This window comes from Phyllobates terribilis, unplaced genomic scaffold (genome assembly GCF_046119375.1).
Source record: "Phyllobates terribilis strain yellow unplaced genomic scaffold, ASM4611937v1 Scaffold_36__1_contigs__length_13169755, whole genome shotgun sequence".
NCBI lineage: Eukaryota > Metazoa > Chordata > Amphibia > Anura > Dendrobatidae > Phyllobates > Phyllobates terribilis.
This window is the reverse complement of record NW_027362796.1, coordinates 7,058,350-7,073,301: the sequence shown is the minus strand read 5'-3', so window position 1 is coordinate 7,073,301 and position 14,952 is coordinate 7,058,350. Positions and strand designations below refer to the sequence as shown.

The window sequence follows — 14,952 nt, the reverse complement described above, 5'->3', positions numbered from 1 at the left end:
TGTCTGTAGTAGGATTTATTAATGTGTCTCTCCATAACCAGGATTATACAGTAGTGAAGAAGACCTCTAGTGAGCGCTGTCAGAACCCTGTGTCTGAGGGATGGGGAAGACCCCTGAACCCAATCACTGGGCCTCCACCTCACCCCCTGATACATGAGGACATTAATGACCAGAAGATCCTAGAACTCACCTACAAGATGATTGAGCTGCTGACTGGAGAGGTGACACTGCTGGGAATGCTGGGACTTTATACAGTAATGCTATGAAGGGATCGGGGGGATGACTGTATCTTTGTATGTGTTAGGTTCCTATAAGATGTCAGGATGTCACTGTCTATTTCTCCATGGAGGAGTGGGAGTATTTAGAAGAACACAAAGATCTGTACAAGGACGTCATGATGGAGGTTCCCCAGCCCCTCACATCACCAGGTAATAGACGGGACTAAATACACACGGCCTATAATTATCTGTATGTAAAGAATGAATTCAGTCCCTGTATGTGTTTCCTCCAGATCTATCCAGTAAAAGGACAACACCAGAGAGATGTCCCCGTCCTCTTCTTCCACTGGACTGTAAACAAGAAGATCCCAATGTTCTTCAGGATCATCAGGTAGATGGAGAGAAGGTGTCATGAGATCTCCCCTATGATGTGTAGACGGCTGTAAAGGTCTTGTGTTGTGTCTTGTTTTATCCACCAGTATTATATTTTATATTTGTGTAATGAGAACGGTGGGGATGGCAGGATTAGAGCTGATCATAGATGGGACTTCTCCATCAGTCTGTGACTTTTACAATATTTGTTTCAGGGTGAAGATCTGACCCATATTAATACTACAGAGACATATGTGAGGGGTGATGAGCGGTGTAAAGAGGAGATTCCTACATATGACTACCCAGGTGAGTAGTAACTACTAAATGTAGAGAAGTTACCAATTCATCTCAGTCACCGGCTGTGGCTGCTTTATCGGTGGTGTAGTCCGGCCGTATCACAATCGTGTGATCACCATTTTACTTCTAGACCACAACATTCTCCTCCATCCAAAACTGTTTAAATGACTTTGGGCATTGAAAGCCCTTTTCTATAGAACTTACAACCGGAAGGATCCACCTACCCTTTGAGATTAGGAGATGCTGATTCTTACCTGCCCAGATCTTTAAACTACAAAGCCAAATGACAGCGTACATAGAATTTGCTGACAAGTTAGAAAATCACATGATGAATAATATTATGATGGGCCTGTAAGAGAAAGCGGAGGGTAGTGATGCTGTTGGCTTCCTAGAACCCTGATATCTTATTGGATGAATCTAAATTCTCTCCCTTCTGTGCTGCTGAATGTGCTCATATGGTCCCTACAAGACCAGGTCCAGTGTTTCTGGAAAAATTTAATTTTTATGATCTACAACATTAAATGTGCAGTGAGGACCAAGTGTGAATTTCTGTACAATAACAACAGAGATTCCCTTTATCCTGACTTTTAAATTTCTTTTAAAACTGACTAACTTCAAGGAGGATTATGATAAACTACATAAAAAAGCATTACCCCTGTGCCATGATATATCTCTGTGATGCTGAGTCACTTTTCATGGCCAAGCCGTGAGACAGGATAGTCAAGGAGTCCTGTAACATCCCTGGTGGCATGCTTACATGGTTTACCACCTCCCACCATGAAAGACCGCAATCTTATCTATCAGTCCAGGCTGCACACTTTGCTCCAGTGCCTTCTGTTTGCATGTCTCTTGTCTGATTTCTTAGGGCGGTGGCGCTGTTGCTTTCTGATTCTTATAGTTGCAGTGTGCGCACTCCTAATGCGTCTCCAACCTATTGCTGTGAGTCACTGGATACTTAAACCCCCTCCACCCAGTGCTCTGTGCAACTGAGTTGCCAGGTCTTGTCCTGTATCTTGCCTGTTTCTGCCACCCTGGGGGCTGTATACCCAGGCCTGTTACCTGTGACTTCTAGTCAGTTTCCGCCTTCCTGGGGGCTGAGTTCCCAGGCTCTTTCCTGTATCTTGTTCCTGGTTCAGATCCTGTCTGAACAGTGTCCTAGCCCTTTACCTATTTGTCTCTATGTCTGCACCTTCCCTTTTCCTACAGTGTCTGAACCTGCACCTAACTCCAACTCGTTGTCTCTGTACTTCTGTTTGTGAGTTTTGTGTCCACTCGCTACTTCATTGCAGGTACCTTGTGTGTATCTGGTTCTGCTCGTTCTGTTTCCCTGTCTCCGTATCTACTCCTGTGTTCCAGCTATCTTCTTTTGTTTTCCAGTCTGTTCCATGTGAACAGAGCCCTGTCCTGTCTACCGCATCTGTGGGTTTTGCTCTGCTCTGCTTGTCTACCGCATCTTTGGGTTTTGCACTGCTCTGCTTGTCCATCGCACCTGTGGTTTTGCTCTGCTCTGCTTATCCACCGCACATGCGGTTTTGCTCTGCTCTGCTTGTCCACTGCACCTGCGGCTTTGCTCTGCTCTGCTTGTCCACCGCACCTGCGGTTTTGCTCTCCTCTGCTTGTCCACTGCACCTGTGGTTTTGCTCTGCTCTTCTTGTCCACTGCACCTGCGGTTTTGCTCTGCTCTGCTTGTCCACCGTACCTGCGCTTTTGCTCTGCGCTGCTTGTTTACCGCACCTGCGGGTTTTGCTCTGCTCTGCTTGTCTACTGCATCTGCGGGTTTTGCTCTGCTCCGCTTGTTTACTGCACCTGCGGGTTTTGCTCTGCTCTGCTTGTCTACCGCACCTGCGGGTTTTGCTCTGCTCTGCTTGTCTACTGCATCTGCGGCTCTGTTCCTGTATCATAGTCTGTACTGGTTCCTATTTTGCCTGCTTTCCTACCTGCCAGTACCCACCTGTCTGCATATCAGCTGTGCCTGCCAGTACCCACCTGTCTGTATGCCAGCCTAACCTGCCTGTTCCTGCATTCCCCAGTGTGGGTCAACAGCTGTGACCGGGGTCTGACCTGGAGTAGCACCTGGTCCCTCTGCTCGGTTCCGCCCTGGTTTACAGAGTCGATTGAAGTGCCGTGCGACCTTGGTCGAACCGGGTTGATACTTAGTCACGCCCCTCCAGGCACTCCTCGGTTCATGATCCAGTGGGATCACTAATCACGCTCACGCCAGTCAGCCCGGGCGTGAGCGTAACAAGTCCGAAGTCAAAAGCCAGGAGGGTACATCATAAACAAAAGAAAGAAAGAAGTAGACAGGTAACGTTCTGTTCGTCAGAATACCAGGAGGATAGCGAATCAGAGCATAAGGGGTTAAACATACGGATGATCAGAACAAGGTCAGGCAACAGAAGATCAATTCACAAAACATAAGGCACAGAGACAAACCTCACACAAGCTGAATGTACATCTGGCAGAAACAGCCCAGTTAAGTAGCCTGGCAATCACCTGGGATAGTGAACACTTCAAGATAGCTAGTTCCTTTTAGTCTCAGATTGGACAGCTGAGCTGTCAATCAACACACTGACAGCTCAGCACAACCCTGCACCAGACTGGATGACCGAGTTGTCAGTAACTGCATCCCACACACACTGAGTGGTAGAACCGTGACAGTACCCCCTCTTCTAACGGAGGCCACCGGACCCCCAAGCTTCCCAGGAAATTTTAGATGGAAGGTCCTGACTAACCAATCTGCCTTCACATCTCAAGCTATGACCCACGTTCTCTCCTCTGGTCCGTATTCCTTCCAATGGATGAGGTATTGGAGGGAATTTCGGACCCTATGAGAATCCATAACTCACTGAAACTCATACTCCAAGCCACCGTCGACTGAAACCAGAGGAGGCGGGGAAGAGGGAGACAATGCCAAAGGGACAAACTCCTTTAATAGGGATTTATGAAAGACTTTAGTGATGCGAAGAGATGGAGGAAGCTTTAATCTGAATGCCACTGGATTGACCACCTCTAGGATCTCAGCACTTTAAGTTTAATGTTCCTATGACAACCAAACCTTATCCCCGATCTTAAAAACAGGACTCACTGAATGTCTTCTATTGGCCTTCTGTTTTTTGGCGAATCTGAGCAGTCCCAATATTCTTTTGAACATCCTTTCAGACATTCCCAAATCTTAGTATTGTGACCTCCACCCCAAGACATTCAGAAATAATCCTAGAAAATTCACCAAAATAGGGATGAAAACCATAATTACAGAACAATGGTGAGGTTCCAGTAGACTGATTCACTCAGCTGTTAAATGGAAACTCAACAAGTGTAAAAACGAAGACCTCCTGCTGAGCCGCCACAAAGCATCTTAAAACTTATTCCAAAGATTGATTTGTCCTGTCTGTCTGACCATTGGTTTGAGGGTGGTAAACAGATGAAAATGATAAGTCAATCCTGAGTTTACTACAAAAAGCTCTCCAGAATTTAGAGACAAATTGTACTCCCCTATCAGACACAATGTTAAGAGTGATCCCATGTAACCTTACAATATGAGAAAAACAACTTGGAGAGTGTCTCTGCATTAGGTAATCCTGACAAAGGAACAAAATTAGCTTGCTTGCTGAATTGGTCAACTACCGCTCTGATAGCAGTTTTCCCACGAGACAGAGGAAAATCCGTGATGAAATCCATGGACAGATGAGTCCACTGGCTTTCTGGAATTGTCAATGGATTCAATTCCCCAGCCGGCCGGCTATGACTGACTTTATCATGGGCGCAAATTTCACAAACAGATACAAAAATCTTTGATATTATTATGCATGCACAGACACCAAAAAATCTAGCAATTGCTTTCTGTACAGCAATAACCCCAGGATGACCACTCAAGATGGAATCCTGAAATTCTTGTAACACACGCAATCTTGGGTACACAGGCACAAATAATTTAGATCCTGGAGTAGCGGAAGGAGCCAACGACTGGACTTTATGGATCTACTCCTCCAATTTCAAGGTTACCATAGAATCCACAATACCGTGAGGAATAATGGAGGATGCAGGTTCTGGAGGAGAAACTGAATCGAGACTACAAGATAATGTGTCAGCTTTCACATTCTTAGACCTTGGCCAGACATAATGTGACGCTGTGTCACCTTTCATGGCCAAGTCGTGAAGCAGGATAGTGAGGGAGTCTGAAGTCAGAAGCCAGGAGGATACATCCTAAACAGAAGGAAGAGACAATGGCGTGGTCAGGTAACGTTCCGTTGGTCAGAATACCATGAGTATAGCGGATCAGAGCACAATTAGGTCCAAGGTCAGGCAACAGAAGATAAATTCACAGAACACAAGGAGCAGAGACAAACCTCACCCAAGCTGAATGTACATCTGGCAGAGGTCTAGGAGAAACAGCCCAGTTAAGTATACTGGCAATCACCTGGGATAATGAACACTTCGAGATAGCCAGCACCTCCCAGTCTCAAATTGGACGGCCGAGCTGTCAATCAAAGTACTGACAGCTTCAGCACGCCCCTTTACCAGATTTAACGGTTGAGTTGGCAGCAACTGCATCCCAGTCACACTGAGGGGTGAAACTGTGACAATCTCTAAGCCTTCACTGACTTGCCTCTTATTTTACATAATGCATGTAGTAGTGCAGGGTTAGGTAAAATAGGAGGCAGGTCAGTGAGCGATCAGTGAGCTGTCATAAGAGCATACAGATGAATATGTAAGCAGAGCACCAGATAGCGCACCCTTCACAGGCCGCCCCGGAGCACATGTATATCATTATCTCCAAACTGAAAGTAAAGATAACACAGCAACCACAGGACGGATTTCATCTACCAAGGTATCATATTAATCAGTGTAATGGTGCCCACCAGAGAGTGTATGTAGTTTACTGAGCACAATCCCGCTGACAGGTGCGCTTTAAGATCTAAGAAGAGCTATCAATTAAACTCCTTTTGGAAGACCTCGCAATAGAACATATGGGGAAGTGAGAGATAATGCTTTAACTTCTTTTGAAGCATAGGAATCCTGTAGTGTACAGGTAATTAAACAAGAAAGTTATATTAGGAGAAAACATGCCAAAAGGAGAGGGGTTTACTAGAGGAGAAGTGTGCTTTCCCAGGCACAGAACTTTTATTCATGCAGCACAGATTGTAGCCAACCCGGCTCCGGGGTTCAGACCGGAATATTGGCGTTGGTATCGATCCGATATGTATGAGATATAGATTTTCAGCGTTATAACGAAGGGCGGATGTGACGCATTAACTCACATCGGCGGGGGTGGGGGCACTAGAATCACTCCAATTGAATAACGGTCTGATAGATGGTGCGAACAAGGTTATATTTGATCTTTATGTACAGGTAAAATCCTGATAAAAAAATAAGACATCAATATCTAGTGCCTGTGATCTTCAGAGGTGAAGATATCTTAAGTTGTTGCTCTCCTAAAATCCTTAAGGCTGAGAACATCTCACAAACAGCCACACATGAGTTCATAAAGGAGAAGTGTGTGGGCGTAACTTAGGAGCTAATAAAAAGCAAATCCTGGGTCTGGATCATTGTCAGCACCTAGGAAGACCTACAGTAGTTCGCTGTGGAGGTTCTGTCCAATTCCAAATCTAAGTGCTTCCCTTCTCTTAAGTTCTGAGCCATTTCTGTGACCAAGTTTAGCAAGTTTCTTGTTTATACCTTTTATGTATTTGTATATATTCTGCTGTTTTGTTCCCATTTTGTGTTATCTTGTATATTTTTTAAACACTGCCTATATTTTGAATTAAATATATAGTTTAATAGTTCTGTACCTTTTGCTTTGTAAACCTCACCTAAAGCAATATGCTACCTGTAATGGGTGTCCAGTTGGCCTGTATAAATGATTGGTGCTGTTAGTTTCCTAATAACCGGCCTAGTAGTGGAAGCAGCTGCAGTCTCATCCATCAATCATTGATCAATTGCGTATCGTTCTTACGATTTGGAGGCTGTGGAGATGCGTTACCCTTGATAAAGTGATAACAATGGGTGGATCTGCATGACCCCTCCGGCTGTGTATCTTTGACACGTGCCTAATGACAGAAGCAGATTTGCAGGAGTAGATCCCAGACAAGATGGGACACACCATTTACAGAATCCCTAATTTGACTAAATTGCTGAAAACCAGAGCAGCAGAAATCGCCATAAGGTGACTCCATTTTGGAAATTATAACCCTCAGTGAATTAATCTATAGGAGTAGTGACAATTTTGACTCCACAGGCACTTTCCGGAAATTAGCATGCAGTGGATGTTGGAGAGTAAAAATTGCACATTTCCCATTTTACTAGTTCCCAGATTGAGCTCCAGGAGACACACACTGTAAATTAAGTGGGTTCTTCTCACTATAGTAATGTCAAATACATGGATGCTAAATGTGGTTTGGGTGCACTGCAAGGCTCAGAAGTGAGGGGGGAGATCTGACTTTGGGAGAGTGGATATTGCTGGATTGGTTTATGGAAGCCATGTTGCTTTTCAAGAGCATTTGAGCCACTAATAATGCGGAAACCTGTTTTTCCATTGACAAATCATGAGTGGGGGCATGTTTTTTGCGGGATGAGTAGAAGTTTTTATTGGTGTTATTTTCGACTGCAGAACATTGGTGGCTTTTTATTCCATATTTGTGAGGCAGAATGAACAAACAGTTGAACACCACGCTCCACTGGTTCATCCTATGAGGATTTGCATTAGACTGTGAACTGTCATTAATTTGTGAATAATTCAATTTTTGAACATAACTTTTTATAGACAATTTAAGTACAAATGTTCAAAAATATAAAAATCAAGCATATATTATTCAAAAATAATAATGGTTTCTTTTTATTGCCAGATGACTGTACCAGGAGATCAGAGGGACAACTGACATCTTCAATTTTTAAATCAGATGACCTTGAGATCCCACAGGATACAACTGAAGTGAATGCCATTACTCCAGATTTACCAGGATCCCTTGAAAGCAAAGATCTCTCATTTAATCCTTTGAAACAGGTCCTGTCTTCTGATTCATTACTGACTACTATGGAAAATCCAAGTCGCAAAATAAGCATTAAAAAGCGAACTGCTCCTAAAGCAAAGAAGCCATTTTCACGTTCAGAATGTGGAAATAGTTTTCCTCTCAAAAAGTCTTTTCTTAAACATCAAAAAATTCACACAGCAGAGAATAGATTTTCTTGTTCCAAGTGTGGAAAATGTTTTTACTACAAATCACAGCTTGTTAGTCACCAGAGACGTCACACAGGGGAGAAGCCATTTTCATGTTCCGAATGTGAGAAATGTTTTACAAAGAAATCAAGTCTTATCAGACATCAAAGATTTCACACAGGGGAAAAGCCTTTTTCATGTTCAGAATGTGGGAAATATTTTGTAGATAAATCAACTCTTGTTAGTCACCAGAGAACTCACACTGGGGAGAAACCATTTTCATGTTCAGAATGTGGAAAATGTTTTGTGAAGAAATCATCTCTTCTTAGTCACCAGCACTGTCACACAGGGGAGAAGCCCTTTTCCTGTTTAGAATGTGGGAAATGTTTTAGACAAAAATGTAATCTTGTTATACACAAACTAACTCACACAGGAGAGAAGCCTTTTTCATGTTCAGAATGTGGAAAATGTTTTAACCGGAAAGCTAATCTATATAGTCACCAGAGAATCCACAAAGGGGAGAAACCTTTTTCATGTTCAGAATGTGGGAAATGTTTTAACTGCAAATCAGATGTTATTATACATCAAAGAACCCACACAGGGGAGAAGCCTTTTTCATGTTTAGAATGTAGGAAATGTTTTAAACGGAAAGTGCTTCTTGATAGCCACCAGAGAAGCCACACAGGGGAGAAGCCTTTTTCATGTTCAGAATGTGGGAAATGTTTTAGCTGGAAATCGCTTCTTGATAGCCACCAGAGAACCCACAAAGGGGAGAAGCCATTTTCATGTTCAGAATGTGGAAAATGTTTTAATCGGAAGGCGTATCTTGATGGCCACTATAAAACCCATACAGGGGAGAAGCCTTTTTCATGTTCAGAATGTGGGAGATGTTTTAACCGGAAAGCGCATCTTGATAGCCACCAGAGAACCCACGCAGGGCAGAAGCCTTTTTCGTGTTCAGAATGTGGGAAATGTTTTAACCGGAAAGCACATCTTGATAGACACCAGAGAACCCACACAGGGGTGAATCCTTTATCATGTTCAGAATGTGGGAAATGTTTTACGCGGAAAGCGCATCTTGATAAACACCAGAGAACCCACACAGGCTAGAAGCCTTTTTAATGTTCAGAATGTGGGGAATGTTTTGTGAAGAAATCATCTCTTCTTAGTCACCAGAGCAGTCACACAGGGGAGAAGCCTTTTTCATGTTCTTAATGTGGGAAATGATTTACACTGAAATCAACTGTTAATGGGAACCTGCCACCAGAAATAACGCTATTAACCTGCAGATATGGGCTTAATCTGCAGGTTACTAACTTGCCTGGTACCTGCACATAGCCAAACAAAGCCAAATTAAATTTATTCTCCCCGGCAGCATTCAATTTCAGTCATGAGGGCAGTGCCTGTGCGGATTTTGGTACTGCTCGGAGAATACAGAACGGCTGTAAACAAACTCCCAGCTCTGACTGCCACTGACTCTGCATGGGGGCCGGCTGTCAGTCAGTGCTGGGGTGCTGTTACAGTTACTGCTCTTTATACTCAGAGTGGTGACTGAACCAGCACCACCCCTGTGACTGAAACCGAATGCTGCTGAGGAGAATAAAGTTAACTTTCTTCCAGCAGCGTTTGGCTATGTGCAGGAGCCGGGCACGATAGTAATGTTACTAACCTGCAGAGTAAGCCCATATCTGCAGGTTAATAGCGTTTTTGGTGGTGACAGGTTCTGATTAAAAAATATCTGAGAAGTCACACAGGGAAGAAGCTTTTTTCATGTTCAGAATGTTGGAAATTTTTTAACCGAAAATTGTATCATCTTAAAGGGGTTGTGCAATACTAGGACAACCCATTGTCATTCCCCATGTTTGGCCTCGTTAAAGTAAAAACACTCATATTCAGCACCTGTGCTGGCACCATTCCAGGCGTTTCCGGGCTCGCATTTCCGGTGTTCATGTGAGGTTGTTACATCTCACAAGCCCTGCACCCAATCAGTGCCGGCTTCACTGTCCCTGACTTTGAATGTATTGAATATCAACAGGAAGCCAGGGCTGTGGTTGCTCTCTGACTTCCTCATGATGTTTGATTCGTCTGAAGGTGGTGTGAGGCAGTGAGGGGGATCATATTCGAGGGACGGTATATATTCCCTAGGATGTGCATAGAGGCATATTGGCCCCGCTAGAGTGCACTGCAGTCGCAAAAACACCTGTGGTTGCAGTGCAAAATAAAAGTAAAGTTTGGACTTGGTCAAACTGTTTGACCAAGTTAGATTTAAGAAAACCCGGAATAGGAATTTATTTTCGAAGTGATGTATAGGTGGCAGTAGGGCGGGTCACTCCCATTCCATTTAAACCTTCAGCAAAGGTTTGGTTGTGTCAATTCTTTGTTTGCAAGCTGCAGAGCAGGAGACTCTGTGCACTGCAAGCCTGAGTGAAGGCATACCACAGGCTTGTGAAGGAAACAACTGGTGCACCCCAGACTGGATCGGTACAGCCGTCTCCCATGGCATCAGATTTACACAGACTCTTTGGATATCACAGCTGCGATCTGGAGGACAGCTTTTGCATTTGAGCTGTGAGTTTTGGCAAATAAAGACATTTAAGTTGAACTTTCCTTGGGTCAATGCCTCATTACCGCACAGTGTGAACACCGCCGCACTACAGTGGGGACATTGACGTCAACACTGATTGGGCACAGGGCTCACATGACATACCAACCTCACGTGAGTCCTAGGAATGCAAGTGCTGACACCGCTGGAATGGCGCTGGCATGGGAAGTTTGTATTTCTTATTTTATTTTAATAGAACCAAACATGAGGAATGAAAAAGGCTTGTCCAAGTAATGGACAACTTTTTTTTAAACATAAAAAAAATGAATTACTGGAAAGTTGTATTTTGTTGACCATCAAAAAGACTCCAATGGGGGAAAAACTATATATATTATTGACAAATTATACAAAAACATATAACACACAGTTCTATAATTAAATGAGAAAGGGAAATTACTTTAGAACTTACCTTATTGTTTGACTTATAAGACACTTTTTAGCAATAAAAAAATATTGCTAATAAGTGAGTGTGTCTTATAGACTGGAGGCAGTTTCCTGTGTCAGAGGAGGACAATGAGACAGTTTCCTTCCTGATCACTGAGATAGCTGCTCTCTCTCCTCCAACCCATACTTATCTAATTGATTGGTGCAGAGCAGGAGGGGAAGGTACCGGGACCTGCACAGAGCCTGTATGTCCTGAGTGAGCAGCTTAAGAACCTTCCACCCAAGTAGCTCATATATGTTTCAGATCATGTAACACTGTTTTACATATTTTCAAACTTTCTCAGGTTCAGTTATGAAATGAGCCATTTCTTATGACTTTGACCTGCTTTCAAATATGACAATGAAAATTTTAGTTGTCTCTTGTTTCTATGATATCAAAGAGTTTTCCTTTTACTACTACATATAATTAATGCATAAAAGTTTCAACACTTTGAAACATTATTATTTTTGAAAATATAAAGATTCAGAATATTTTGTTATTCCAATATCTGATATTTATTTAGTGGAAACTTGGCAAGAATTCAAAAACCTAAAATCTGTCTAAACACTATTGTGAATCATCAACAGTTAAAAAAATTGCATTACAAAATTTGTTACTCATTCAGTGACAACTCTTTTTTTGCTTGACTCTTGTATTCCATCAGCTCTTCTCTTACAATTGTCCATCAATAATCTGCAAGCATTGATGGATTCCATTTTCCGTGATATCTTTTCTCCATAGCTGCAATATCTTGGTGAAGTCTCTCAGCTTGCTTGTCGCTCACTGCTCCGCAGTTTGGTGGACACAGGTGATGTAAAAAATTAATCTTTAAATATGGGACCAAGGAAGAGAAGGTGGCTTGTATGCCGATGATTTGCTCTTCTTCCTAGGGAAGGCTCGGGGGGTCTCTGGAGAGCACGATGTCGACTATCTCCAGCTGACTTATTCCGTCCAAAGACCATACTGAGAACTAGAGGGCACTTATTACAGGTGGAAGAATGGCCAATCCAGCAAACAGGCAAGGATTCTTTACAGTTAGAGCAGTCAGACTGTGGAACACCTACTACAAGACGTAGTAATGGCAGACACTATTGTGAAGACCCTATTTCTTCCGTGGGTGTAACACTACTCAGACAACACAGTGTGAGGGGAAAACAGTGTGGTAATACTTTATTGAACCACAAAGTGGACAATAAACAGATAGAATAGTCCCAGCAAGTACTCTAGATGGTGCAAATGACTGAGTCCTCACCCTTCCACTGGCCCACCGGGAATAGAGAAGCTGCGATTTCGGGGCTTCCAGGGTCGACCACACCCACCACTGGCACCCCACTTTTGTAGGGCCCCCAAAGAGAGAAGGTAATGACAAGCTTAGAAAACTATCCGAGAGCAGTGAAGTCTGGGGCCAGGTGACTTGGATTCTTCAAGATGTCTCTGAGGGTTCAGCAATGGTCAATGGAGCCGATCTGTATTCCTCCAGCTGGGGCCAAAGTCCCCTAAGCTGACTAGCTGTAGAATGATACTGAATAGAGGCAGAGACCCCTTTTTATGGATCACCGTTGTCCTTTCAGCCATCATTCACAAGTCAACGGTCAGAGATCAAGGTGGAAGGGGCCCATGACTCTGAGTATTTAATCAACTTGCATAGTTTGTCCTCCATTTCTCAGCAAATCAACAACCCCCTAGGCTGGTGTAATACGTAATCAGCATATTATCAAACTGTATTGCTCCATGACCCTATCTTGCAAGATTTGCAGACCATACAAGTGCTTCTCACTAAATTAGAATATCATCAAAAAGTTAACTTATTTCAGGTCTTCAATATAAAGAGTGAAACTCAAAAGTCATTATCTCAGTAAATTAGAATAATTAACAAAAAACACCTGCAAAGGCTTCCTAAGCATTTAAAAAGGTCCCTTAGCCTGTTTCAGTAGGCTCCACAATCATGGGGAAGACTGCTGACTTGACAGATGTCCAAAAAGCAGTCATTGGATTCTTGTATGTGCCTCATAACAATTTCCTCCTTTATGTGTAATTATGAGTATACAATTTCTCTCGTTGAATGTGAAAGGGTTAAATTCACCTGCCAAACACTCTATGTTGTGGAGGGAGGTGAGAAAATCAAAGGCAGACATTGTGTGTCTGCAGGAGACACATTTATTGGCAGCTGATAATCATAGATTGCATCAGGCACAATTCCCCCAAATATTCTTTGCAAATGCCCAGACTAAGACAGCAGGAATCTGTATTATGATAAAAAATTTGGCCTTCCAGAACATTCAGATGTGTGCAGACCCCATGGGTAGATACCTGGAGTTGGTGTGTACATTGAATGGGACCCCTCATACGATTTCAGCACTATATGCCCCAAATTCTGCCCAGCTCCCATTTGTGCAAAAAGTCCTCACTACCATTTCAACACTTAAACAAGGGGAGGTTATTGTATGTGGGGATTTTAACATGCCAATGGATGGTACTTTAGACTGCTCATCTAGATCGGGTCGCCCTCGGAGAGAATTGGGCAAGTTGGTCCATGAATTTGGTCTGCACGATTTTTGGAGATACTCTCATGCCAGTGAAAGGGACTATACTTTTCATTCTCTCCGACATGGGTCATATAGTAGGATTGACTTATTCCTAGTAGACAATAGAGCTCTGAATAGATGTATATCTGCGGAGGTTGGAACGATTACGTGGTCTGACCACGCACCGATCTACCTACATGTACGTCTTGCGACTAAACACCTCTCTATTATTGAATGACTCTATAGTGACAAAAGCAACAGCAGAGTTGACATATTATTTTGAATTAAACAACAATGGCACAGTTTCCGACGAGACTTTATGGATAGCGCACAAAGCTGTGATACGGGGAGTCTTCTTACAACAAGAGTCACAATTGAAAAGAAAGAGGGAGCAACACAGGACTGACCTCCTGACTGAGTTGAAAAAGCTAGAAATATTAAATAAAACCTCCCCCTCCCCGGCTACCACTGAGGCCATATATCAGCTCAGATTTAAACTGCGCTCTGATTTGCTGGCAGTATATGAATATAACCTCCGCAAGTTTCAACTTAGTCACTACACCGTGGGAGATAGGCCGGGAGTCGTTTTGGCCAGGCGGGTCAAGAAAAGGGCTGCAAAATCCAGAATAGATAATCTACGGGACTCGAAAGGGTTGATAGCCAGAAGTCCGAAGGACATAGCTGCAGTCTTTGCTGCATACTATAAATCTTTATATAACCTAAAAGATGATGTTGATACCCCACAGCCACAACAGTCAGATATTGATCAATATTTGAGTGATTTGAAGCTCCCGAAGGTTTCCCGGGAGCAGTTACAAATATTGAATGCCCCCTTCACAGAAGTAGAACTGAAAGATGTTATTGATTCATCCAAATGTCACAAGACCCCTGGCCCAGATGGCATGGCTAATGAGTACTATCGTGGTTTCCAAAAAATTCTTACCCCATACCTTATCAGGTTATATAATACCTGGAGAGACTCGGGAGAGGTAGCAGTACCTAATTTGGAGGCTACAATTGTCACATTGCCTAAGCCTGGAAAGACCCCTGATTCTCCAGGTAATTTTAGACCAATAGGACTTTTGAATAGTGATGTAAAGATCTTTACCAAGCTCTTGGCTGTTAGACTAAATCGTGTCGTTCCTTCCCTGATATCCTCGGATCAAGTTGGTTTTGTAGCTGGTAGAGAAGCTAAAGATGGTACGAGGAGGATGTTGGATCTGATCAAAGTGGCAGAGTTGAGCGGCCTCCCAAGTGCACTCCTGTCGCTAGATGCTGATAAAGCGTTTGATAGGGTGCACTAGGGATACTTTAAAAGTGTTTTGCTTAAATTTGGACTAAAAGGGCCTCTTCTGTCTGCC

The 14,952-nt window shown here is 43.2% G+C and overlaps 2 protein-coding genes across 10 annotated transcripts in view; one reads left to right on the top strand and one right to left on the bottom strand.

Annotated features, from left to right (window-relative positions):
• Nucleotides 1–9,351, top strand: part of LOC141182803 (uncharacterized) — a 32,158-nt gene extending 22,807 nt beyond the window's left edge. Inside the window, exons 3-7 of one of the 2 annotated variants that reach the window (XM_073660924.1) lie at nucleotides 42–221; nucleotides 305–428; nucleotides 512–609; nucleotides 806–896; nucleotides 7,730–9,349. In XM_073660924.1, coding sequence (XP_073517025.1) covers nucleotides 42–221; nucleotides 305–428; nucleotides 512–609; nucleotides 806–896; nucleotides 7,730–9,150 — 1,914 coding nt within the window. In that variant the 3' untranslated portion in view covers nucleotides 9,151–9,349. Of the gene's footprint in view, nucleotides 1–41; nucleotides 222–304; nucleotides 429–511; nucleotides 610–805; nucleotides 897–7,729 lie in introns of both variants that reach the window. The other variant, XM_073660923.1, reaches the window with a different exon arrangement.
• Nucleotides 1–14,952, bottom strand: part of LOC141182801 (uncharacterized) — a 228,216-nt gene that overhangs the window by 104,396 nt on the left and 108,868 nt on the right. The window lies entirely within an intron of this gene.